The following is a 25797-nucleotide window of genomic DNA, read 5'->3' as shown; positions in this document are numbered from 1 at the left end:
CACGCAGATCAGAAGTTGCACTTTGGACTGTACAGCTAACAGTGCCACCAGACATTTTGCTTTCCTTAGAGCTTTGAAAAATCACCATGGACTTGGAGCAAGGGAAATCGACAGAGAGTACGTTTCAAACATGTAACACTTTCATAACTTATTATTTTTTACTTACCTTTAAAGGAAAAAATAGGTTAACTTTTTTTCCAGTTTATGAAAAATTACAAAATTCAAGTAACACAGTCATCTTGCATTTCAAATTAAAGCTCACTAAAAGCACAAGAGAAAGTCACCAATTCGAGTTATCTAGGTCAAATAGTTATTTGATCCACAGCTGTTTAAAGATTTCAAAATGGGTTTTTTGCTATTTTGAAAGTCAATAACTCAAAAACTATGAGCCCAAAAAATCTCAAATTTGGCAGATTTCATCCTCTTGATAGGTACTATGAATAAACAAAAAAATCTTAAAACTCTGAATCCTAAAGGTTCAAAAATATTTTTATTTGGTTGATTTGACATGGAATGACCCAATATTAAGAACAAGAATTCATTTTGCGTTTCAAAGAACTGCTTTTGTACTAATGTGAGAATATACATGCAATAGAAATGTACATAGCAAATTTATTTTTGTCATGTTGAAAATAACATTCCATTTCTGTTGAATAATCTTATGTATCAATCGGTATCGGTTCCAAAAATTATCGAGGCGTACATCGGTAAATTTTCAGCTTCGTCAAATCATTTATTACTTCTATGCTGAGGAAGACTCTAACTAACTAACTAACTCTCTAGCCTTCTTAAACCCGAAGGTTCATGGCTGCAGCAACACATGTGTCCCTATTTTGAGCAAGATCTATATACTCTTTTCCATCCCTAACAATTTCCTTTAGGTCTATCTCAACGTTGTCCCTCCATCTTCGTCTTGGCCTTCCTACAGGTCTCTTACCATCAGGATTCCCAACAAGAATCCTGTAAACTCCTCTTTCCTCTCCCATTCGTGCCACATGGCCTGCCCACCTAAGTCTTTTAGATTTTGTTGCTTATGATTTATCACTGCGAGTCTTTCTATTAACCTTTTGGGTTCCAAGTATCTCGATCCAGATACCCAAATGTAAGCCTCACGGTCCCAAGTATCTCGATAGAGATACCCTGTGTCAAGGTCGTAGTTTTTACATTATAACTTTTCTATTTTTGGCTAGAATTTCGATTTTTTTATATATATTGTTCCTAACACATGTATTTAACAGAAATGTTTTTTTTTTGCATTTTTTTTGTCTTCATGAAAATGGAGGGGAAAAGGTGCTTCTCTTTTCAAGGTCAAATTTTTGCCAACAAAGGAAGACCCGGCTTTGTTGTTCTAAAGCAATGCTTTTCACTCCCTCCTGTTAATGCATTCGAAGGAAGCTTGTTTATCAGTATCCGATGTCAAAATGAAATTTTTCCGTGAGGGCGCAAGCAGGGGGAGGGGGAAGACTGGTTGTTGAATCTGCGTTGTGAGAATGGAATTTCGAAGCGCGCTGAAGGAAACCTTTGTTTGTGAGCACAAGTGTTCCACAAGGTTGAACATAGGTTACCCTGCATTGTCTAAAAATAGAATGTCAAGCAGTTGCAAGAATCTGCGTTCATTTTTCACTGCGTTCTAGCTTTTCGTCCGTGAATGTTGTGCGTAGGTGTCGTTTTGTGCCCAAGTGCGAGGACATTTTTTGGGTGGAGTGACAATTTTTTAAAATATTTTTTCTACCTTCCCCCTCCATATATACGCCAAATTTGCATAAATTTTGCATTTTGTGCATTTTGACTTTTTTTTCGGGGGGCGGGGGAAACCATTTTTTTTAAAGAAAAGTACTTTTGAGGGGATTTCCCCCCTTTCCCCTCTCCATATGTACGCCGAATGTGCATAAATTATATATCGTCTGAATCTGTGATTCATTCTGCGTACAACGGTATATCTTTCATATCTCTAGGGCATTTAGTTTCTGAGCTATAGTTATTTCAAGGTACCGCTGCATTTTGAAGCTTCAATCAGTGGTGTGCCGACCATTCCTTTTGGGGGTACAACTCAAGTTACATTGGTCATACGAGAATGATGCAAATATTTTTCTGTTTCTTACATGCCAACGATAATTTCTATGTGCATTTTGAACTTTTCATATCCTTTTGGGGGGGGGGAACCCCATTTTTAAAAAAAAAAGTATTTTCAGGGGATTTCCCCCTTCTTGCCCTCCATATGTACGCCAAATGTGCATAAATTATATATCGTCTGAATCTGTGATTCATTCTGCATACAACGGTATATCTTTCATATCTCTAGGGCATTTAGTTTCTGAGCTATAGTCATTTCAAGGTACCGCTGCATTTTGAAGCTTCAATCAGTGGCGTGCCGACCATTCCTTTTGGGGGTACAACTCAAGTTACATTGGTCATACAACAATGATGCAAATATTTTTCTGTTTCATACATACCAGCGATAATTTCTATGTGCATTTTGAACTTTTCATATCCTTTTTTGGGTGGGCGGGGGGGGGGGGAAAAACCCCATTTTTTAAAAAAAAAGTATTTTCAGGGGATTTCCCCCCTTTCCGCCTCCATATGTATGCCAAATGTGCATAAATTATTTATCGTCTGAATCTGTGATTCATTCTGCATACAACGGTATATCGTTCATATCTCCAGGGCAAATAGTCTCTGAGCTAAAGTCATTTCAAGGTACCGCTACATTTTGAAGCTTCAATCAGTGGCATGCCGACCATTCCTTTTGGGGGTACAACTCAAGTTACATTGGTCATACGACAATGATGGAAATATTTTCCTGTTTCTTACATGCCAGCGATAATTTCTATGTGCATTTTGAACTTTTCATATCCTTTTTTTTGGCAGGGCGGGGGGGGGGGGAGAAACCCCATTTTTTAAAAAAAAATATGTTCAGGGGATTTCCCCCCTTTCCCCCTCCATATGTACGCCAAATGTGCATAAATTATATATCGTCTGAATCTCAGGTTCATTCCGTGTACAACAGTATATCACTCATCTCTCTAGGGCAATTAGTCTCCGATCTACACTCATTTAATTGAAACTCTGCATTTTGCTCAAAATCGGCTCGGGACCGAGAGGCTTACATGTGAAAATAGCCTTGGGACTCAAAAGGTTAATTTAGCAATTACTAAATAATGGTCACTGGCACAGTCAGCACCTCTATGTGTACGAACGTCAGTTATATTAGTATGCCTTCTCTTATCAATGAGAATATGATCTACCTGATTATGAGTTTTACCATCTGGAGAAGACCAGGTATATTTATGAATATCTTTATGTTTAAAAGTGGTACTTTTCACAATTAAATTTTTTGAGGTTGCAAAAGTAATCAAACTTATACCATTATCATTACTTAATTCATCAAGACTTTCTTTACCAATCGTGGGTTTAAATGTCTCTTCTTTGCCAATCTGTGCATTACAGTCACCTAACAGAATTTTCATATCATACTGAGAAAATTTATCAAAGACCTGTTCTAACTCTGCATAAAAATCATATTTTGTATTATCATCTTTATCTTCCGTTGGTGCATGTATGTTGATTAAAATAATTTTACACCACCTACCCTGGAAAACTGCATACGATATCCTATCATTAATAAATTCTACTGTTTTAAGAGCTGAGATAGTTCTATTATTTATGAAAAAGCCTGTTCCAAAATTATGATTTTCAGTACCACCATAGAAAAAAGTATAATTTTTAGTTTTACAATTCCCTTCTCCTGGCCACCTAACTTCCAGGACAGCTACTACATCTAATTTATACTTAACTATCTCATTAACTGTACACTGAAATGCCCCAGGCCGGTAAAGGCTCAGAACATTCCAGGTGCCTAATTTAATATCCTTATTCCTAATGTAGATCTTATCCTTAGTCCAGGGACCTCCCAAAGTAGTCCCCACCCGGAGATCCGACTATTGAGGAAGACTCACCAAAAGTTTTCCTTGTTGTGTGGAAATCTAGGTAGAATTTGGAATTTGTGAACAACAATGTAAACAGCAGATCTATGTGAATTGGTAGGATTGTTCTTACTATCTCTTTGCCTTCATGCTGGGTTGTACATACTGGTGGTTTCTCTTTACCTGGAAGAAAAATTAAGGAGAAAAATACTATATAAATCTTTTACTGAAGTTCACAATCTGAAAAGGAAACAAAGTACATTATTTTGAAATTAGGAAGCTGGAGTCAAAAACACAAAATGTGAAATAACAGATTGTAATGTTAATTTTTCATATATCTGAAAGGTGTGAGGTGCATTTCCCTATTTTGTTTTGTCATGAAATTATGCGAAATGTACTGCAAAATGTGAAATAGACTCTTAAACACAAAAATGTAGTTTATTTACTAACACAACACTATCTGAAGTTTGATTATCCTGTGAGTTATGCAATTCACAGAAAATTTATTAACTCTGCTGTAAATATTACGCTGGAAAAACTGAATACTCTGGTAACGCCATAAATGTGCTATTAGAAAGGGATATGCTTATTTTGTGTAATAAGTGCATGTTTGAAATCAAATTGAAGATTATAATCACAATTATAAAACCAAAATGTTTTTAAATACCAATTTTGATTAGACTTTTAACTGCTATGACACCAAAATTTTATTTTATCTACCACTTTTGAACCCGAAATTGACTCCACTTTTGTATTGAAATTTTGCTTTTTTATTTACCAAAAATATGTGCCTCTAATTATGCATTATGAAATAAACGTTTCACATTTACACCCATGAAAATAGGGCTGAGATGATTCCGATGCAGATGTATCGGTTGGAATTTATTTACTGACACCATCCAATGCTTCTGCAGCATTTTGGCCTTTTGCAGGGTCTGCAAAAATGCCTTGACACACATTTGGCGAGTTTAATTATCCTCGAAATTATGCAAAATTCAAAGTAATTTTAATTTGCAATTTTGCATGAAAAACTGGATTTTGTGATTACATAAAGGTATTCTTACATTCTGATGTAATTATTGAATACCGGTTGTTTCAATAAATTTGATATCATTTCATAATCTAAACGTTACCAATTCTCGTGCGAATGATCTGAACATTTAACAGTATATGTAGAAACACCTCAAAAGTCAATGTGTAATTCGGTATGTGTTTGTCTTTACATATGCCATTTAGTCACTGGAAAGAAAAGGCATTTTGTTTGTTAGAGCATGCTCAAACACAGTCGAACAAGACTTGACGCAAGAAGGGTCCATCAATGAACATGTGAGAGGGAACGGGATTCATGGAGGAGGGCGACTGCACTTGCCAGACTTTGCAGCTGCGTGTACTGCTTTGCTCTGCCCACTTGTCATGTACCGTGTCACACTTGTGAACAATTATTTGTGATATCCACATACCTATGAATTTCTCATTCAAATTTTTATAGATAAATCTTACTGAGTTGAACATTACACCTCTGTAGTTTCCATTACCTCAACTATGTAGTTACTCAGATATTTACATCTGTAATGATATCAAATTTTTTGAAACACACTGTATTTTAAAGATAAATTATTGGTAAATTGAATTTGTCATTGGTTTGATTTGATTTGATTTAGTTTATTTTACTTCGCGTTTTGTGCCTCTTGGCTAATTTGCGAAGATGGGGATGAGTGATGAAATGATGAAATTGATGAATGGACATTCACAAACAACCAAGCCTGACCGGGATTCGAACCAGGGACCCTTGAATTTGTCATTGGAGTAGCATACTTACACACATATGAATCAATATTTTGAACACTGAATTCTTACAATTTTCAAGCATCAGTATCGGTGGGAATTGGTGAGAGTATTGATATCGGTTCAGCTCTAATAGAAACTTATTTACTGTGGGAAAAAACATGTGCTTATTAAATAAAAATATGTCTAAGGTAAAATCTTTGTTTCAAAAGAACACTGAAACAAATATTATTAATATATCACAGTAAATAAAGCATCAGACTGTGATGTGAGAGACCTTAGTGATTTCCATGCACACAAGTGGTCTTTTCATCAATCAGTACCTGGAAAGGCAAGTGTGGGTAGTGTGTGGTGTTCAAATAATGTAACATACTTACAGGGTTCCCACGCAAACTCCGAATCCATTTTCCCTGAGACTTCCTGAGTTTTCCAGAATCCTCATATTTTTTCCAGAGTATTGAATGCACAGTAAATGACTACTATAATTTTACAATGGCATCCTCCATTTCCCCTCATAGCCATACCATCCTCACCTTCTTTATTACTGTTGTTTTCTGATGCAAATAACAGAACTAGTTCAATAATAAAATAATATTACCCTTCTTTGCATGTAATTAAGAACAAAGATGACCAGTTTTCTAGAACTTTAAACAACTCTGAAATAATTTCTAACATATCTGATATAGAACATTGAAATATTTTCACACTTTTCATAGATGTTTATAAATGGATACAATATCAATTAATCTGTAATGTGTACAATAATAGTTAAGACAAACAAATTATTGGAATTTTTAAAACATATAAAAATGAAGTGACAATTATTAGTACCAATTTAAAAAGGAATAATAAGTTACTGAGACTGAAATATAAAACAAGAAATGTACTTAATGTCTGATACAGCAAATTAAGAAACTTTACTTCTCAGAAGCTTCAAGTTTTTTTAATTGTTCTGCAATAGCCTTTGCTTCTTCTTGCATCTCTTGTTGTTTGGCTTGTAAAGCACGGATCTCAGTTGCTTTACGTTTCATTTCTTTCCTTTTGTTTTCTTTGTGATCACATTTCTTTCTCATCTTCTGCAATGCTTCTTCGTATCTAATACGTGCACCTTTAACACTCTGGATCATATCTTTGCTTACTTCTACATTTGACACTCCTTCTACCACTTTCACTGCATCATAAACTTGGCAAAGAGCCACAACAGACTCTTCTTTCAAGTTTTCTATTAAAACCTGCTTATTTACAGAAAACCCACTTTCCACATATGCATTGTCATGTAATAAAATCAAAACCAACTTAACAGTGCTCCATAACTCAGAGAAGTCATCCTTGCCCTTCATGACACCTGTTAAAAAAAATCTAGTGCATCAGTTTTGACTGAAAAGTTACAAAACTCCTCTTTCAATTCCTTTTCACACTGACATTGTGCAACAATGTCTTAAACTGGTGAATTACTTTATCCCAAGTTACAGCCTTCATTCTCTTTCTCCTGAGAAGTTTCTGTATCAGGTCTTCCATGCGCTGAGCACATCGCTTTGGAAACTGAGTCATTTGCTTTCGAACTAAACAACTAGCGGCTCTCACCAACCTGAACTTAAGGGGACTGTGTTCCACAATCTTCTCTGTTGTTGGTTGCAAAAAAATTCTGCAGCTAGTAAAAAACATAAGCTTCTCCTTTTCATTCACCTCTTTAGCTTCCAAAGCAGCTTTGGCACCAATTCCAATATCAATCTTTGTCAAAGGGATCAAGTTGTCAGAATTCCTTACATCAATTTGCATTATTTTAAAACTATTTTATGCATTGTTCAAGATGTATTTTTGTAAAAAAAGAAGGAAGAAAAAACTTAAAACTACTCCCTAATAAGGTAAATCAGATGAACACTGGTTAACTTTAGACATCAGGTTATCTTTATTATGCGTTTTCCACACCTTGAAATATATTTTATGTCATGTAAAAGATCGAAATCGGTTAATTAAATTTTAAAAAGCGCAAAATTTATGAGGTTATACACTTGGTCACCAGCCCTGGAATCACATTTAAAAACAAGAAACAGACAAACAAATAGATATGAGTTCCTTGCTGAAAGAGAAATGCTAGAACAGCTTGGATTATCCACAGACAGGAGCATATTATAATCCCTCAGTTTTGCTTCACTGGGAACCATTAATCAATTACAAGATTTTCCCTGAGATTTGTATTTTTTTTTTCAAATTCCCTGAGATTTCCAGGTTTTCCAGGTGTGTGGGAACCCTATACTTAACATGCTTTTTTTGCAGTTCCACCAAATCTCCCATATAACTAGGGTAAAATTTGCACAAGAATATTCCTTAAGGAGACAGGTGAATGGAATTTAACACTTCCAAATACTTGCAAAATGCAGAAAGCAGTGTGGAAAAAATCATGATTTTTATAATTCAAAAAATCACAATTTATATTTTTTTATATAAGCAGAATTTTTTAAATTTAAATTACAGTTTGTGATTTCAAAAAAATTGCTCGTATGTTTTTTCGCACAGTATATATAGATATATGTTTACATGAAAGGTGTTTTCTGATCAACTTTCCTTTTTCATAGTCTATAGTGATGGGTTCACTGGGTTTTGGTTTATTGACAGCAATTGATGGGTGAACACTTACTTGAAGTCAGATGATAGAGAGTTAGATAGTACATTGTTCGCCTACAATCTCCCTTGATAGACCCGTGACAAGGTGTGGAGAGAAGCAAGGGATGTGCAGTCGAAATCCAACTCACCTCTTGGTCAGGCAGTCTGAAGAGTCTGTCGGGGACGGACTTGCAGATTCGACCAGCATCCTCGAAAGACTAGTGATTATCGTTCCGGTGAGATGCAGGGCTAACCAGGTGCTGGCGATTGACCATCGTGGTTCATCTGGAAAAGCCGGACAATGGACTGGTGCTAAATGGAAGGGCCTCAGCATGATCAGCTGGTGTGATTCTGAGGCTGCGATTGGATCTGGAAGCTCCTGTGGAATTCGCGGCATGAAGGATGATGAGTGGTCCCGTGAACCGTGGGGGAAGGAGACGGCAATTTGTTGGACTGGCAGGATGGAGAAGGCCCAGACTGTACACCGATGGTGATGCTCACTGCTGGCTGTCGTGGCCATGAGGCCAAGAAAGTTCGCAGACTCTCGTGGTTCTTGGATGATTCTTAGCAACTGTCCCTTTTCAAAAAACATTTAGATTTTTATTTGCCTTTGGCAGCGTGACGTTTTTGCTTATTAATCGTTCTGGGTTGTTTACTTGTTTATTTCAGCCGTCAGACCTGGCAGTGAATTAGGAATGTTGTGCGTTTGCTACGTCACTGCTGATCTTGCAGAGGAATGTTATTTGTTACGACTGACAGAGTTCCGATGGATGGCTTGGAAATTATGGTTTTTATGATGTCTCCCTTGTTCTCCTGACAATAAGAGATGTCCAGGATGTCCAAAAGATCATGCAAACGAGTTTTTAAACATGTGTAACTTTTGTACAAAAAAAAGAGATAGAAACATGAACCTTGCACTGGGTATTAACTTTGTCAATGTGGATGTTTCGTAAACATTAAACAAGAAAATGATTCTCTACTTGAACCTTCAGTATGGGGGAAAAGTTACTAAGGTGTAAAAAAGTTTTTGTGCAAAGTAAAACCAAGCATGAATGAAAGTCAGCTATGGAGTAGCTTGCAATATTTTTTTGTGTGTATTGATAGTCTCAATGGGTATTTATCAAATTGATGAAAGAATAATAAATTTTAACACATTTGTGCATTACAGGACGATTTAAGGGGTTATTATGACATATTCATAAAAATGTGTGTTTTCTTTTCGAAATTATGAGGACAGTACTGACACAGATATGTATGGTATTGAATCAATGCTCAGATCAAAAAAATAAAACATTTGAAATTTATTGTACAAAAAGACAGGTACAATCTTATGCACAACAAATTTAAAATCTTTTAATTAATCTGGATATTGATTATCTTTCTATGATACACTGAAAGAAATTTCAGCTATATTTTGTACAATTGTAGCTACATAGCAGTGCTACATTTGGATTGTTCTTGTTAACTTTGGTTTAATATGGGGGATGCAGGGGATCCCAAAAAGAGATTTCTTGAGTAAATTTCCCTTTCTTTTCATTCTTCTGTCAAGATACAATGCCACCATTCTACTTCCCGTGATAGCCCTAGTCATTCCATCAAAAATAAAGCAAAATCCCTATGACAAATACTTCTCTTTCTATGATTTATTAAAAACATTGCCATGAATTTGAAAAGTCCATACATTACAAAAAAGAAATATATTGAATACCTGTCATCTTCTCAGCATCAGATTCGGTAGTGTCACTCATATCTGTGGGAAGATGATCTGCTGATCTCCGAAGATTTTCTTGTGTAAAGTGAGTTTCTTCTAGTGATGGTTCCATTGAAATAATTCTCTTCTCCATTATTCTCTCCTCCATTTGATATTGTGCATGCTCCATCATACCAGAACATTCCTGAAAAGTAACACACTACTTTTAATATATTCCAACTCAAAGTTTTTGCCAATATTCATCAAGTATCAATACAAAGTTACCAATATAAAGATAATTGAAATTATACTGATCCAATATAAAATTGAAACTGTTCCTTGAAAAACATGAATGATTCATTACCATTTGTAATCATGTGTCTGCAATGGGTTTTGCTTCAAAAAAGAGGTTGCTTAAAAAACTAGGGTTGGGACAGATTAATCAGTTCTGTATCGGTATTGGCTGATATATCGGTGTATCAGTTTATCAGTAAAATTACCGATAATTTTACTGATCCGATATATCTGTAAATATCTTACAATTTAGTGCAATATTATGCCATTTTGTTGTAATTTGTATGGATATAAACACATAATTTCCAGTCTGTACTTTTCTTTTGAAGTAAATGTCTAAATACGTAGCTTCTTTTGCATTGCAAAAGCTTGATTCATCCGGTAACATACATTTATTAAGCCAGTCTATGAACGATTTGGAATTTTATATCTGGTAGAATATCAGTTATCAGTATTGGTCAAAATTTCATATCGAGCTGTCCCCACAAAAAAACTATGGCAAATTTCATTCATATCTATAAAATTAATAAATAAATTACAGAATTTTGCACTAAATTTCTAGATATATTGGATCAGAAGCTTCAACTACTAAACGAATAAGATATTGGGATCCAAAAGAATAAGTATATTGATACTGGTGAAAATGAAGAAGTACAGGAGTACTCAACATGGGCAAACCTCAGGATAGAAAACCGAGTGTGATATCTGAAAGGTCAGCATATGACGGCAACCTCCACGTGCTAATTTCAGGTGTTGCCATGGGGTCACAATATCAACAGCAGCAGTTCAGGTAAACTTGATATGTAGAAATACATCAGATAGAGTGAAATACAATTAAAGAAAGTGAATCACTGAGCATTTGTGCAACTATCTACGATTATAATAAAGATTTATGGTGATTAATGTTTACGTATTTTCAATAAATTGGTAAAATGTTAAGATATTGGCCAATTTGGTGAATACACAGGGTGTACACAAAGTGTCTGACACATTTCAAGTATTAATAAATTATAAACTAATGAAAATATAAATAAACTGGTGGCAAAGATAGATAAACTCAAAAAATTTCATGTCCTGTATCAATACACTTCCGTACGTGCTCCTTTTGTTGGCCTTTTGCCTAAAAACAATGTCTGCCACATATCACCAGAAAAAAATCAATAGTGTTGTGCCGGATGACCTTTGGGGTCAAGGAATCGGACCACCAAGTCAAATCCATCTTCCCTGAAAGCGTTCGTTCAAAACACGACGAACAATAATGATGAACCTTACAAAAGTGATGAACTGAAAGCCAGAATAAACAACGCAATAGTCATCGTGGATGTTGGCATGCTGACCCGAACGTGGGAAGAAATCTAATATCATCTTGACTTTTCCGTGCGACAAAAAAAGAACAAATAGTGTACTGATACAGACATAAAACTTTTTGAGTTTATCTATCACTGCCACCAGTTTATTTGTATCTTCATTATAGTTTCTGATTTATTAATAATTGAAATGTGCCAGACACTTTGTGTACACCGTGTATAAATGAACCAAATGCCAATTACTTATACATATTTTGCTTTAACTTGTTGGAATTTAAGGGAAAAATCAAAATAAATAATGTTGAACATTATGATCAATATTTAAATTGAATATCAATTATGTTCTGTGTAATTCATTTAATGATGTATTAGGCATGCTATTTGAGATAAGGTGACTATGAAAAGAATAGATAAAACTAAATGTGAGACCTATGACACATTCCAAAAGTATGAAGTAAAAGCTACGTGAGCTTACTAATGTGTACTGAAGATGACCGATTAATAATACCTTCATAATCATAACAGACACAATCTCAAGCACGTAAGATCAAACACTGGCATCAAAAAATGAACACCACCACAAATTGTTCTCCCACAAACTGGTAGCATCACAAGATTGAATAAATACATATTTACATGTGTATAATGCACACCCTGGCTTTTGATGGGGAAAAGTGATGAACAACTATATCTCGTATATAACGTGCAGTACAATTCAGGTTCAAGAAATGCATTAGTTGTAGGCAGCAGCGGCTCGTGACTATTCAAAGATGCGTGCTACAACTGATGCAGTTTTTCATGTACTTATAATTACCCCTACCCCCCACCCCCACCCACACTCTGTGGGCACGAATGTTAAGTGGTCGACTTTCGATCTCGCCATCGAAGTTCTGGGTTGGAGTCTCGGCCCGGGTGTGGGTATTCTTTGTGAATGCCCCTTCATTAATTTCATTATTACAAAGAATACCCATACCCAGGCCGAGACTCCAACCCGGAACTTGGATGGCGAGATCGAGTGCCTTTAAATACAGTGCTGTTGTCAAGATGTTCTTTAACAGCATTGTCTAAACTGCTGACAAAATCAAGGAGCCCTAAAAATACCCCAGGGTTTGCGGAGGAATCTGTTTCATCATGGTCGGCCACGCAGGGCCAACGCAAAAGCTCCACAGAACTTGATGCAGTCTATGATTTTTGACAAGCCGTGGTGATTTTTTTCTACTTGCTCATTATGAGATTCTAGATAAGCATGGCTTAACTGCGTTGCTATGTTGACAGTTCCGAGAGAGACAAAATTTAACTCATTATTCATGTGCTTTTGGCTTTCACTACTATGCTTTCTCATATATTCACATAAATGTCCTAAATCTTTTACCCCTCCTTTAGACCACGAATCATTACTTCCAAAAAGTATACAAGGAAAACAGAATAATGCATTTCGAATTTGACACCCACAAAGCTATGGTTCACTATTGTACAGTTTTCTATGAAATCGTCTTTTATGCATAGCGGCCATCCTAGCGCTTTTATTTCCAACATTTCTTCAAGTGTTCTTGAAAAGAAAGGTCGCTGCAACAAAGAATCCACCGAATTCATGGTACACCAACACACACACACACACACACTCACTTTCACTTCTAACAACAACAAAAAGCTAATCCTTCTCAACAATGACCACCACTTCACACGCCACGCGGTTTTAACACAATGAACCACGTGGAAATTTTTTGGGTCTGGAAGCCGGGGAAAATGACTGTACTCTGTAAGTTTGTTTCTTGACTATTGTAGTGCTACATAAACACAAGGAAATATATTTCTAGCATTTAAAAACAGGTAATTTAGATAAAATATAAAATTAGAATTTCCCAAACATAAATTACATAGCAGAATCCACTTTCGGAAGCAAAAAAGGCACGGACTATAGTTTCAGAGTTGCAATCTTTACAACTTACCACCGAAATAGATAAAAGGCTAAGGGGTAGTGTAAATTCGCGTTCCAACTTTTTTGCAGGTGCTGCTAATGTATATGACATCTTACAAACATTACATAAGTCTACACTGATAACGTACAGAACGATTGAAAATGACATTAAAAAAAGTTGTTCTGACAGAGGCAAATAGGTTGTCGTAGACTTTCTTCTTATCCTGAGATGGCACACCTACCGTGCTGAGTCCTCCTGTAGCATGCTAGCAGACGATTTTTCTCAAGCCGAGACCCTATCCCCCGTACAAATCGAGGAGTGGGGGTGTACAGTATTCATGCACGGAGTGATGAAAAAGGGGCGAAAACGTGCTGTTGAGATTTTAGCACGGTACACCATTCCTTATAGCCCCAACAGCGTGAGGGAAATATGTGGCGATGCTGGTAAATGTTGAGGCTCTTAACATGAGAAGTTTCATTTCATTTTAGGGCTTCATTCAACTTCTTGCATCTGTGAGATTTGCTTTTCTCTTCTTTTCATTTTAACAAATTTAGCAACGTGCTATAGCACGGTAGCACGTATTAAGCAGCCGCCACTGGTTGTAGGTCATAAAGTTGTTGCTATGCTGATCAAGAGCGAATACCATCATACCTATTATATGAGTCACCTGTTGCTATGTGGACCAAGAGGAGAATATCGTTTTGTGTATACAATGAGTCACCACTCCCACCCCCCTTTCCCCCATTGTGTTTAGCATCCCAAAGCATTCACTTCTGTAAACACCTTGTTTATTCTGCAGTAGAAGAAATTTCGTTAAGGATTATGTTAAGGATTTGCTGCACTCAGAAGTTATTGATACAGGCCCCTTGTGATAGGATGTGTATGCTTGAATTCTGCCAGAACAGCTTTTCTTGGTGTCGCAAAATGTTCTGTTACAAAGTGAAAAATCATGGGAAATGGCCATTTCACTTATCTTTTTTTTTTCTTTACTACTACTAAAGAAATCCAACCTGTTAATTTGTATTTGCGCTTGTTGATATATACATGTTATACCTAGTGACATAGTGAAAACAGGAAATAATATGCACCACAGTTCTTGCGGTCCAAAATTTTGGGAAAAAGTGTGCCTTATACATGAGTAAATACACTATGTTGGGCATCTAAAACATCTGTATGTAAGTCATGTTTAAAAATCTAAAATCTTTCATTAGTCTTTGTAATGTGGTTACTAGCTACCTACATGCATGAGCCTATGTATGTGCACAAGTGTTAATTATGCTCTGCTAATAATACAAAAGCAATGAAGTCCTTACAAGGTAAGAACTTGTTTTTACCTCTGTGTTTTATGACACTCATATTGCATCTTCATTAGACAGGAAGGTGTATTTAGGGAGGTTGAAATGGTAGGTCATAATAGGTGGAATCACAGCACACCTCTCTGTACTAAATACCAAATGTCAACAGTGTAGTGGCTAAGAACGTTGTTTTGTAATCAAAAGGTCCTAGGTATGTTACCCAGTGGAGATACATTGATCAGTGGTTTGGATCACATTTTACTCTGGGTCGACTCCAATTTTACTCGTCCAAACAATAAGTGGACTTGAAACAAACTGTGCCAAAAAAAAAATAATTACCAAATATGTATCTCCAGTTCTTGTCCTGAAAGTGTGATGTAGTGATTAAAGACATACAAATACGAATACATATTTAAGAAATATAAATCACAACCTCATTATTATGAAAATTGTATTCTGTTAATAAAAGATAAGTAAAAATGTGAAGGTCTGCTAATTAAATTGAAAAGTACAAATATGTGGACTATTTCCACTTTGAACTATGCTGATGATTGTAGGAATAGCTAGAAAGTACAGTGATGAGAAAATGTCAGCAAGCTTGGCCACATTCAATACAAAACTTACACTTGTAAGGTAATAATAGTAAAATTTAGTGTTAAGGTTTGGTTCAGATAATGTGTGTTTATGTGTGGGGGGGACCCAAAAGAAACCGGAATTATTCTCTGGTGGGCAGGCCCATTGTAGTACATGCTTCCCCCGTCTACATCAGTTTGACGAGCAACGTCAGTGAGTGAAGTCGTGGTGCCACATAGTAATTTTTTTTGTTAAGCGTCTCTCGCTTGTTCATCGACTTTTCTGATGGCTGTGAAATTCAGTTTTCTGTTAGGGAAAATGGAAGGGGGCAACAGTTGTAATGCTTGAAACAGCTTACAAGGAAGCTACTCTGGGGAAGACATAAGTTCACGTATGGTTTTCCTGCTTCAGAAATGGTGAATTGTCACTTGCAGACCAACCTCGCTCAGGGTGACATGTCAAGACCACCACGTATGAATTCTACTACAAACATTAAAACTATTATTTTAAGATCAACTAATGCAATAGAAATATTATGACCAATCAAGAATTGGGCATACATGCCCAGACACAAATCTACAGACCCAACCTAAGTGCAAGGGCCATAGGTTAATAATAGAAAGGGCTGAAATATTTTCCATTGTCTTATACTTTCCCACAAATAAAATCATGAGTAATGCTTAAAAACCATTTGCTACACCCATGGGATGGATAGAAATGCTTTATTTGTTAAAAAGTAACAATTTTCAGGCAAACAGTAGCCATCTTGGATACAAAAAAAAAAGTGCTCCAAATCATATATTAGCTAAATCCCTTATTTTTATTAAATATGTAAGATAACATTTGTGCATAGGTAAAATAAGGCCTAATTTATGAAAAGTAAACTCATTTTTAATTATCTGGCATAAATAGGCTAGAAAAGGTGAAAAAATACCTTTGTTTGCATTTTTTTCAACCACCTGATAACTCTACCACCTGGTGGAAGAAATTGGAACTCCTTCCACAGACAAGCAAAAGCTACAAAGGCACATGTGACCTCAGCCAGCCAATAAGAGGCTTCCAAGGTTGAGACGTCACACAGGAGGTAGTTAGTTGTCCTATTATGTTCTGAGCTTGGCTTCCAAGCTCAGAGCAGGTCAGATACTGTGTTGCTGGCAGTGCAATTTGTGGCCGCATGGGCCGTGAACAATGGAGCGAATTTCTGAGCAAAATTTTCGCCAATGTGCCGAAATCTGTGTCCCATATCCAAATTGGGAAAGCCAGACCACATGGTTTGCAGGAAGGAGACATAGGAGCATCCATCAAGTATCCATGAACATCCATGTTTATATCCTCCCATGGAAAGATAGGAAAGTGCTCCCATTAACCCCCAAAGCCTTTATTATCTCAAGGAAGCAGGCCAAAATCACCAGTAATTCAGGAAAATACCCATTCTTTTGCTTTGTGTGCCCCATCAAATGCCAGGTATTGGGATGTGGTGTAGAAGTGTGAAAAAGTGTGTGACCCCCAGATATGGAGCGTAGTGTGTGGAAATGGCTGATCTGTAAGTACAAATTTATTTGTGTATTTATTTGGTGTTTTCTTTGTGTATCAGTGATGTCTATGCTTGGTGGCCATGCCACAGATGGTATTTTATATTGAATAAATGTGCTGTTTCAATGTGATTGACTTGGATATCATTGACGTGAGCAATAAGTCTATAAAAGGCTCCTCTACCTACAGTTTTAGAATTTAGGCAAAAAGTTCGACTGTTGGTTAACAGGTCTCCCAAGGGACACCTGTTACAATCCATCGAACACCACACACAGCATAGGGTCTGTGTAGCAGCGCAAAGCGTTGCTCTTTTGAATAAGTGTTGTTGTTGTTGTTTTGTTTTTATATTCTTTGTTGATTTGGTTATTCTCCACCAAACTCTCCCCATAACAGAGTCTCTAAGAGTAGAATCATAATAGTAATAGCAATACATATCAAATAACATCACCCTTATAATATGCAGGGAATTTTCAGACCAAAGAGACAAGCGGTATGGGGTTTTACAGTGACATGGCATTTCCAGTCTGCAAAAAACTTTTACTGTGTATGCACAGCCACCAGACCGAAGCAGCATGATATTGAGAAAATGGCACAGTTTAAGCAACACATGCAGTTTGACCTGAAAGCACATAAACAACATAATTTAACCCGTCATTGGTCGACTGATGTTGGAGTATCGCCGATGGTCAACATGTTAGCACAATGCTAACACTGCCATTTTCGTTGATCTTTTTTGGTTCTCAATATAATTTTTTTGTTCATTTTGTGGATATTCCACATTGTTGTTCCTTCACGTCCAGTGTACTGTGGCTCATGAACATTTCTTTGCATTTGATGACACTGTTGCTGTCATGATCACTTACACCAGGCTGCTCCACATCATTACCTTCTGAATAAAGAATACCGCACTGCTCCTCACTTATACTTTCGTAGTCTGTAGTATCCATTAACCACTGCAATACACGAGTATTGTCCATCATGAAGGAAGTCACTTAAACGGAAGAAGAAGATTAATACAATTAATAAAAACAAAAAAATAAACAAATGAAAAAAAAAGTTCCGCTGTTGGTCGACATCTCAGAATGTGTTGAGAGGATCATGGCACAGTTCCTACTAATGGAAGGGAATGATGCACCCAATTATATTCTCTCACCCGTAACAAAACAAAAGACTGTGTCTCAAAGAGCTTTCGTATTTTATAACAGATACATAAGCACATAAATTTCAATGTTAGCAGGGGGGTAAGGGGTGATCCTTCGACGTAGTACACCAAATTGCCAACCTCACTTCCACATAGTGCACCCTGGACTGCATTTTGCAGACTAACGAAGCTCTGGCATCTGAATCTACAGCCAGTATAATCTTCGTAGGACTGTTTGTGTTGTCCTGTGTTTTGTCCTTATGTGTGTTCAGTGCTCTACAGCCTCAGCTTTAACCTGAGTCAGAATGTTTTAATATTTTAGTTAACGACACTACAGTTAATTTATGTAAAGTAAGGGGCTGGACCCCGTATAACGTGACGGGTGCAAAATAGCCTTTAAGTGCTGACGCACCCAAAAGTTTAAATTCAAATTCAATGTTAGTGCAGCGCTAACATGTCAACCAACAGCAGGTTAACATAGAGAACACATCACAAGTAATAAATATGTACCTCGTTTTGAAGAGATTCCATTGAAAGATCAATGTTTATACCAGATCCTTCCTTGCTATCGATTGGTTTGTCATCTTCTGTTATAGGAGGTACGTAATCATCATCATCACTTGTCAATCCTAGTTCATCTCCATAACATGTATGAACCCATTGCCACATCTCCTGCATAGACACCGGCTGTAAGAGAGGCAAAAAACATATCTTTACAAAAAGGAAATTACAAACCGTAAGGTTAAAAGTTCTTTGAACACCAGGACTCCTACCATCTGACGGATCTACACAGAGAAGATGTAACAGAAGTGGAAGGGGGCAGTAGAGTTTAATGAGCTGCTTGATAAACTGATTAGGAGCCACAGGCTGAACTTCACTCATGAAAAAATAATTGTAAATGATGAAAAGTGTACATTACAAATCAGTGGCCTCCGTAGCATAACTGACAAAAAATTAAGAAGTTTAACTGTATACAGAAAAAATATAAATTTTAAACCTTAAACGGTGGGTATCATGGTCGAGTTGTCTGTGGAGTGGCAGCTAGCACTCTGAACAGTGAGAGTGCATGTGCCGGCATTTAGACCCACAGCTGCATGTTGACCTTGGCACTGGACATGTCAGTGTTTCAGTATCAAGAAAGCTGGTGTCTAGTTTGCACATGTTTGTAAAGTGTTAAGTTGTTACCAAGTGTTTTAGATTGTTTTGTTTTAGTTTACTTATTACTGGTGCTTTTCTACAGTCTAATGATGTCACGCTTTACACACAATTTAAAACAATGGATTTTTATGTATAGTTTTTACGTCATTACAAATTCTTGTACGGAAGTTAGAAGAAATTTTGAGACAGTGTTCGAAAACTTGAACAAATTTAGGGAAAAAGGGTTTGTTCTTGATAAGAAGGGAAGGGTGAAATGGCATGTGCTTATACAGAGGAGAAACTAGACGACATTGGACACGATTGGAACATACTTCTCAAAAATCCCTCCGGCACCTTGCACAAGAAACAGACATTACCAAACTTTTAATCCTGAAGCCATACATTAGAAGAATTGAATGAAAACATCAGGAGAGAAAATGAAGCAATTTCAGAAGAGGAACTGATGTGTTAGTGAAAATTTCCTAAAAAGATGCCGTAAATGGGTGGACAACATTTCCAACACCTTGTGTAACAAGGTACGTGCTGACTTTTATTGTAGCTTTCAATGTAATTGTACAAGCTTATTTCATTACATAGATGTCCCATTTACACAGATGTTGAATCCAGTTTGCCGGCATATGCACACTCGCTGCCCGGTGCACTAGCCTCCTCTCCACAGCCAACTAGACCATAAAAAACACTGTAGTACTTACATTTTAATATGGGGAAAGGGTTTCACATTTTGTTACTGGGTGTGTGCTACTAAAACTTAGGAAATCTGTATTCTACCATGTTTGATAAATTATCATGACAACTGTTCTGGACAGTCATGACAAAGATATGCAGAGGCACAGAGAAAAATTAACAAAGGAAAACCTAATTCACCACAGCACATTAAGCACACTTAAAGCATTACTGACAGTCCTAAGTTTTGATACCAAAGATAGAACTTCGAAAAATCAGTTTTGCAGGTAAGTGAGTACTTTATTACAGTATATTAATGTGCTGCCACAGTTTGCATACCCTGAAACATAGATAATTAATCATTGCAAAAAAGTGCAAATCAGTTTCACATAAGATTAAGGGTGTAAATCATTTGTACATTAGAAAATGTTACTTAAAAGGTAAGGAATTTAAATGTGGACAGATGTTCTTCTTTCCCACTTTCTTCTTGAGCAGCTACATAAAAGCATATAGTCTCATTTTGTAGAGCAAAACAAGAGCTATAAAATGGTATAAAACTATAATCATTGCAGCCCCAATAGTTCCGAAGGTAATGTAGCAAAACCCGCGAGACCACACAAACTTCAACAAAACCTATTCGGCAGAACCACAGTTCTCTATGCAGTTCGCACGCATTATATACAGAAGGCGTAGATAAAGGGAGCATTGAATAAAGGCATTTTATCAGCACCTTTTCTTGCACCTTTTTGAAAACATTTTCAGAACCTTTTTTTTGCCTTTCCCGACCATAATTTTGCACCTTAAAATTCATTCCCTAGTTATCAATTTTATTTTGTTTGAAAAATTAATGGACAAACAGCTTAACAGTAATAAACAATTTTCAAAATGAAAAACACATTATTATTGTGGCATTACATATGTTGCTCTTGTGACACTTTTCATTGTAGCATAGCAGTGCTCCTGAGTAAACAAGTTTAAATGTTTAAATAGTTGCTAAGGATGTCATCTAAGAGATTTGGGAATATCAACTACTACATATACAACTAAAGTAGAACCTCGATATTACATTCCTGGATTTTCATTGTCTTTCATTACACATTCAATCTTCATGGACCCAACACAGAAAAATGTTATAAAATTTTCATTTTACATTTTTCCGCATTTTAAGTTCTTTCAGCTTGGTCCCCTGAAAAACATAAAATCAATGTTCCATTGTATATACACAATATTTTTTCTTGCTACTCTTCTGACTGGCTCATGGATACATTATGTATACGAGTTCAATTTTAATCCACTCTAAATGTACTTGGTTTCAAGATTTGCATATAGGGTGTGTACAAAATTAACAAATACAAAATTCTACACATTTTCTTTCATTTTTTTAACTTTTATTTCCACGACCCCTACTTAGGTAAAGTTGGAAATTAGCAATTAAGAAAATAAATATTTATTTTATGAAAAACCCCTACCAAAAGGCCAGTCAAGATCAAAACTGCAGCTGTATTGAACAAGAGAACTAGACTTGCTTTATCTATTAATGCATCTTTGACTGGATTTGGCAGACTAACGAGACTCTGGCATCTGGACTTGTAGCCAGAAAAATTTTATGTGGGGCTTGTGTTTTCATCCCTATATATTTGTGGTTCTCCCTTCATCCATATTATCTTAGCACCATTCATCTTCATCTTCGTGATTAGCCAAAGGGGCAGAAAAAAGAAGTAAAGTAAACTCAACCAATCAATCAGTCATTGTCATAGAAAATATCTCGACCACAAGTATAATTTCTTTTCTTCTTGACCTACTTGTTGATTTCTTTACATTTTCTTGGCTCTCATGACTGGTAGACAGACACCTTAGTATTGCACAAACGAAAAATTACATTCCCGAGATTCCATTCAATTGATCCAAGATTAATTTGTAAGGCTACAACTGATTGGTTGGCTTGCATACCCTGTTCAACTAATACCATCAAGAACAACCTAAGGTAGCACAGTGCGATTAAAGTTGCAACATAGAAGAGAAAAAATAATTCGGACAACAAACTTTACTGAATTTGAATGGGCGTACCAATCAACCATGTTGACAAGTACAGGATGTAATATAATGTAAAAAAAAAACCTGATGGCACAACACAAAAGGAGAAAGCATGGATTCTTCTAAGGGGTCTTTGATGCCCAAACTGGTGTCAAAATAAGGGAAGTAAAACAAATAAAAATAGGTTAGGAAAACATGAAGAAAAGGGCAACAAACTGACTGGCATGAGGTAGAAAGTATTCTGAAACATTACATTTTTGGACCACAGAACATAAAATTAATTTTTAGCCAATTTTTGCATAAACTCACAACAGTACACAAAACACCTCTAGTATTTGCACATCCTCAATACCACTTTCCGCCACATTTCTATTTAAAAACAATTGCCTGTAGTTGATGCGTCAGTATCGTAAACCAGGTTCAGACACCAAAACGGCAGCAAATGCCGATCAGAAGATAAACTCGTTTCGATGTTCCTAGACCAAGATCAGTGATGAAGATTGCCTTCATGCAATGAAATATTCCAATGACCCTTTCCTGATTTTTATTTTTATTGATGCACATGACCAGTCAGTAAAAAATAACGTGTACTTTCTTAAGAGAATACAAGGAGTATAAAGGCTATTTAATACACAGGGGATCATTATAATTATACAGAGAGAGGGGGAGGGGGAGGATATTTCCTTCAAGTTCATAGTGATATGTTTTCATCTTACACCTCCAGAGTTTCATTCTCCACAAAAATGCACACATACCTTTTGTGAATACTTACTTGATCCATCAATGCATTTTGCCATACTCTAAACAGCATAAGATATGTCTTATCTCTTGCTCCAAATGACGTAAAAAAATGTTTCTCACTTTCTGTACATATTTGGATTGCATTTGGAATGACTAAGGCAGTTTTCTCCTTTGTAATTGCTGTGACGTCTTTCCACTTGATGGATACCTGCAGGAAAATGAAAACATTTGAAATCAATTAGCAGCAGCACACACTGTGGGTCATCTATGTAATTGGCAATGACACAACTGTGCTTTCAAATAAGTTTTTTTCTCTTCCTTTCACACCTGTCTTTGTTTTATGCATTTCTTTAACAACTATTTGCCCCTTAGCAGAGTGCATAAAAATCATGATTTTTAAAAAAAATCATTTTTGATGATTTTTTTTTATTTAAATAGATTTTAAAATTGAAAAAAAAAACCATGCTTAAACTTGTTTGTATAGTTTTTGGCACCATGCATGTAGATATATTTTTTATAGAAAGGCTTTCTGTAGGAAACGGCCCTGTAAATATTTGAACAATGTATATTTACATACAATTTTTAATTTTCTTTCAACAGTTTGATGAAAGCAAATTAAAAATTGTATGTAAAAATACATTGTTCTGTTTCTGTTACTGTATTCAGGATGTACTCTATAATTGTAACTTTGTTTCTGTAGTTTGGAAATTCTTTTAATCATAGTTTGGAAAATATCAGCTGACATGTTTATTTACAGTTTAACACTAGGAGGATGGTAATTTCCTAGTAACCAATTAGAACTAACTTGTAATTTCGATGGGTACAATTTTTCCTTGCAATATTTTCCACTGCTTTTATTCTGAGTGTGTAATAACTCCAGTGTTTCTTTATTTCTTTTATTTTCATATCATTATAACCATTTGTTACAAATTCTGCATTCTACTGTGGCTAATGGAGGGACAAATACAGAACGAATAGTCTCAGCAGAATGATTGTGTTATTCATGTTAAGTTAAATCATGGAAGCCATAGAGTAAACTTAACATTGTCAAAATTATTATATAAATGGGGGCCACCCGTCAAAATGACAGGTCCCTCCTTCTAGTGTTAATGATAATGATACTATTTACAGTTTAACATGATTAGTATTTTGTATATATATTTTTCTGCACAAAATGTTTGCTACTTTTGCTATAAAAAATATTGAATTTTAAATCAAGAGATATGCAAGTGTGTTTAGTTTACATATTACATTTCCTTTCACATGAGCTTCACACCATCAGTACATATATTTTGTTTCCTTTCGTTTTCTTCTTAAAGCCCAATAAACACCATTTAATGATTACAAGATTAATGTACTTTCAAGAAAAGTGATTTTGATATATACAAAATCTTTATGTACATTATTCTATAAATTATTTATTTAAAGTGATTCAATCAGTGATTTTTCTTTTTCAAAAAAATCACCCAATTTAAATATATCCACCTTGCCCCTTAGTGCATGATAAGCTTTCTCCAACTTGTGGACTCTCCAGATAGGGGAGGTGACCTTGACTTCTTTTAAATCCCTTCTATCAGGGAAAGGAACGCTGCTTCTCAATTTGATAATTCTGTGGCCAGTCACCTCCTTTTGGAGAAATTCCACCACATTGGTGTTCCTAGCCCATATGCAAATTTCCATGTTGTATGTCAAAAAAAATCTCTTTTAGACCTTAAAATGTCCTGTTGTATACAACCAAGAAATAAAGAAAACAAATGTTAACTAATTCCAGTGTTTATCCAGAACATTCAATCTAGGAAGGTGTAAGCACAATTTGGGGAGAGACATGTAAAGGCAAATTCAAATTTAGCACAAATTAGGCACCTGTGGGGATATACGTGACAAATTTAATGCCTCTGTACTTAATTCATTTTCATTACATTGTATATTAAATTTACAAAATGTCCTTCATCCATAGTCCTTATTATTAATTAAACTTTTAACATGATATAATGTGTATAGACTGTGTGTTCGTTATCACAGCCTGTTTCAGAATAATATTTGTAATCAGTAATCCATTCATCTCTCCTAGGCCTTTCCAAACTTAGTACATCTTGTCTTGTGCATAAATGGGAAACATTTCTTGAAAAGGAATGTTTGCACAGTCAAGTAAGAATTTGCGTTTCCTACAGTGTCAAATAGTATAACGTTGCCATAGTTTAATTGCAATAATTGTTCTTGCGATAGCTTACTGAGCCATAATGCAAAAGTAAAGTTATGACCATTTATTTGATATAAAATGAATTTACTTAACATCCCAAAAGGGATGGTACATCATCTACATGGCTAGGAGCAGGGACTATTTAGTATTATAATTTAACTCTTTTAATCTCATAAAATACCGTATTTACTCATGTACAATGCACACTTCTTTTCCAATATTTTTGCCCTCAAAAACTGTGATGCGTATTAGGCACGGAATAATTCGGACAGCCAACATGAAACCGTGATTTTTGTGACACTTGCATTAATTTTTCAGGTTTACGGAACCATATGATGTTATATATCGTTGTAAAGCTTAAATTCTACAGTTTCTGAATATGGCAACAGTATTCCATTCAAGATGGTGACACTAATGTGCAATGCTGTTGAAATAAGCTCATCACAAAAAAAGGAACCTTCCGATTTTTATGGTACTTTGGATGAAAGAGAAAATAAGGAAAAAGAAAATAATAATTAAAATGTATTACTGGCCAAACAATATGACATGTATGGAGTGAGTAAATTGCTTAATGGAAGATATCGTGTGCTGCTAACTGTTAGTTTGATGGTCCTGAATGTGCCTCGTATAGTTCTTACTAGGGATGTGAAGAAGCTGAAAATTTACCGATGCCGATGTACTCACTGATAATTTTTGGAACTGATGCCGATATTTAACCGATTCCGATACGTAAGATTATTAAACAGAAATGGGATGTTATTTTCTGCATGACAAAAATAAATTTGGTATGTACATTTCTATTGCATATCATATGTATATACATATATATTCTTAAGAGATGCGAATGTACATTTGCATCTACAAAAGGTTATGTGAACCTAGAGATTTAACATTAGTACATAAGCAGTTCTTTGAAATGCGAAATGAATTCCTGTTC

General features: G+C 35.7%; 1 protein-coding gene across 4 annotated transcripts in view; it reads right to left on the bottom strand.

Annotated features, from left to right (window-relative positions):
* GramD1B (GRAM domain containing 1B) overlaps positions 1 to 25797 on the bottom strand; it is a 178264-nt gene that overhangs the window by 91507 nt on the left and 60960 nt on the right. For all 4 annotated transcript variants that reach the window (XM_083122716.1, XM_083122714.1, XM_083122715.1 and 1 more), the window contains exons 6-9: positions 22692 to 22868; positions 18575 to 18751; positions 10021 to 10207; positions 3957 to 4106 (exon numbers count right to left, since the gene is read on the bottom strand). In XM_083122716.1, coding sequence (XP_082978842.1) covers positions 3957 to 4106; positions 10021 to 10207; positions 18575 to 18751; positions 22692 to 22868 — 691 coding nt within the window. The remainder of the gene's footprint in view (positions 1 to 3956; positions 4107 to 10020; positions 10208 to 18574; positions 18752 to 22691; positions 22869 to 25797) is intronic.

This window comes from Lepisma saccharinum, chromosome 5, assembly GCF_977018435.1.
Source record: "Lepisma saccharinum chromosome 5, izLepSacc3.1, whole genome shotgun sequence".
Taxonomy (NCBI): Eukaryota; Metazoa; Arthropoda; class Insecta; order Zygentoma; family Lepismatidae; genus Lepisma; species Lepisma saccharinum.
The sequence above is the reverse complement of the archived record's forward strand: the minus strand, read 5'-3'. Positions and strand labels throughout refer to the sequence as shown.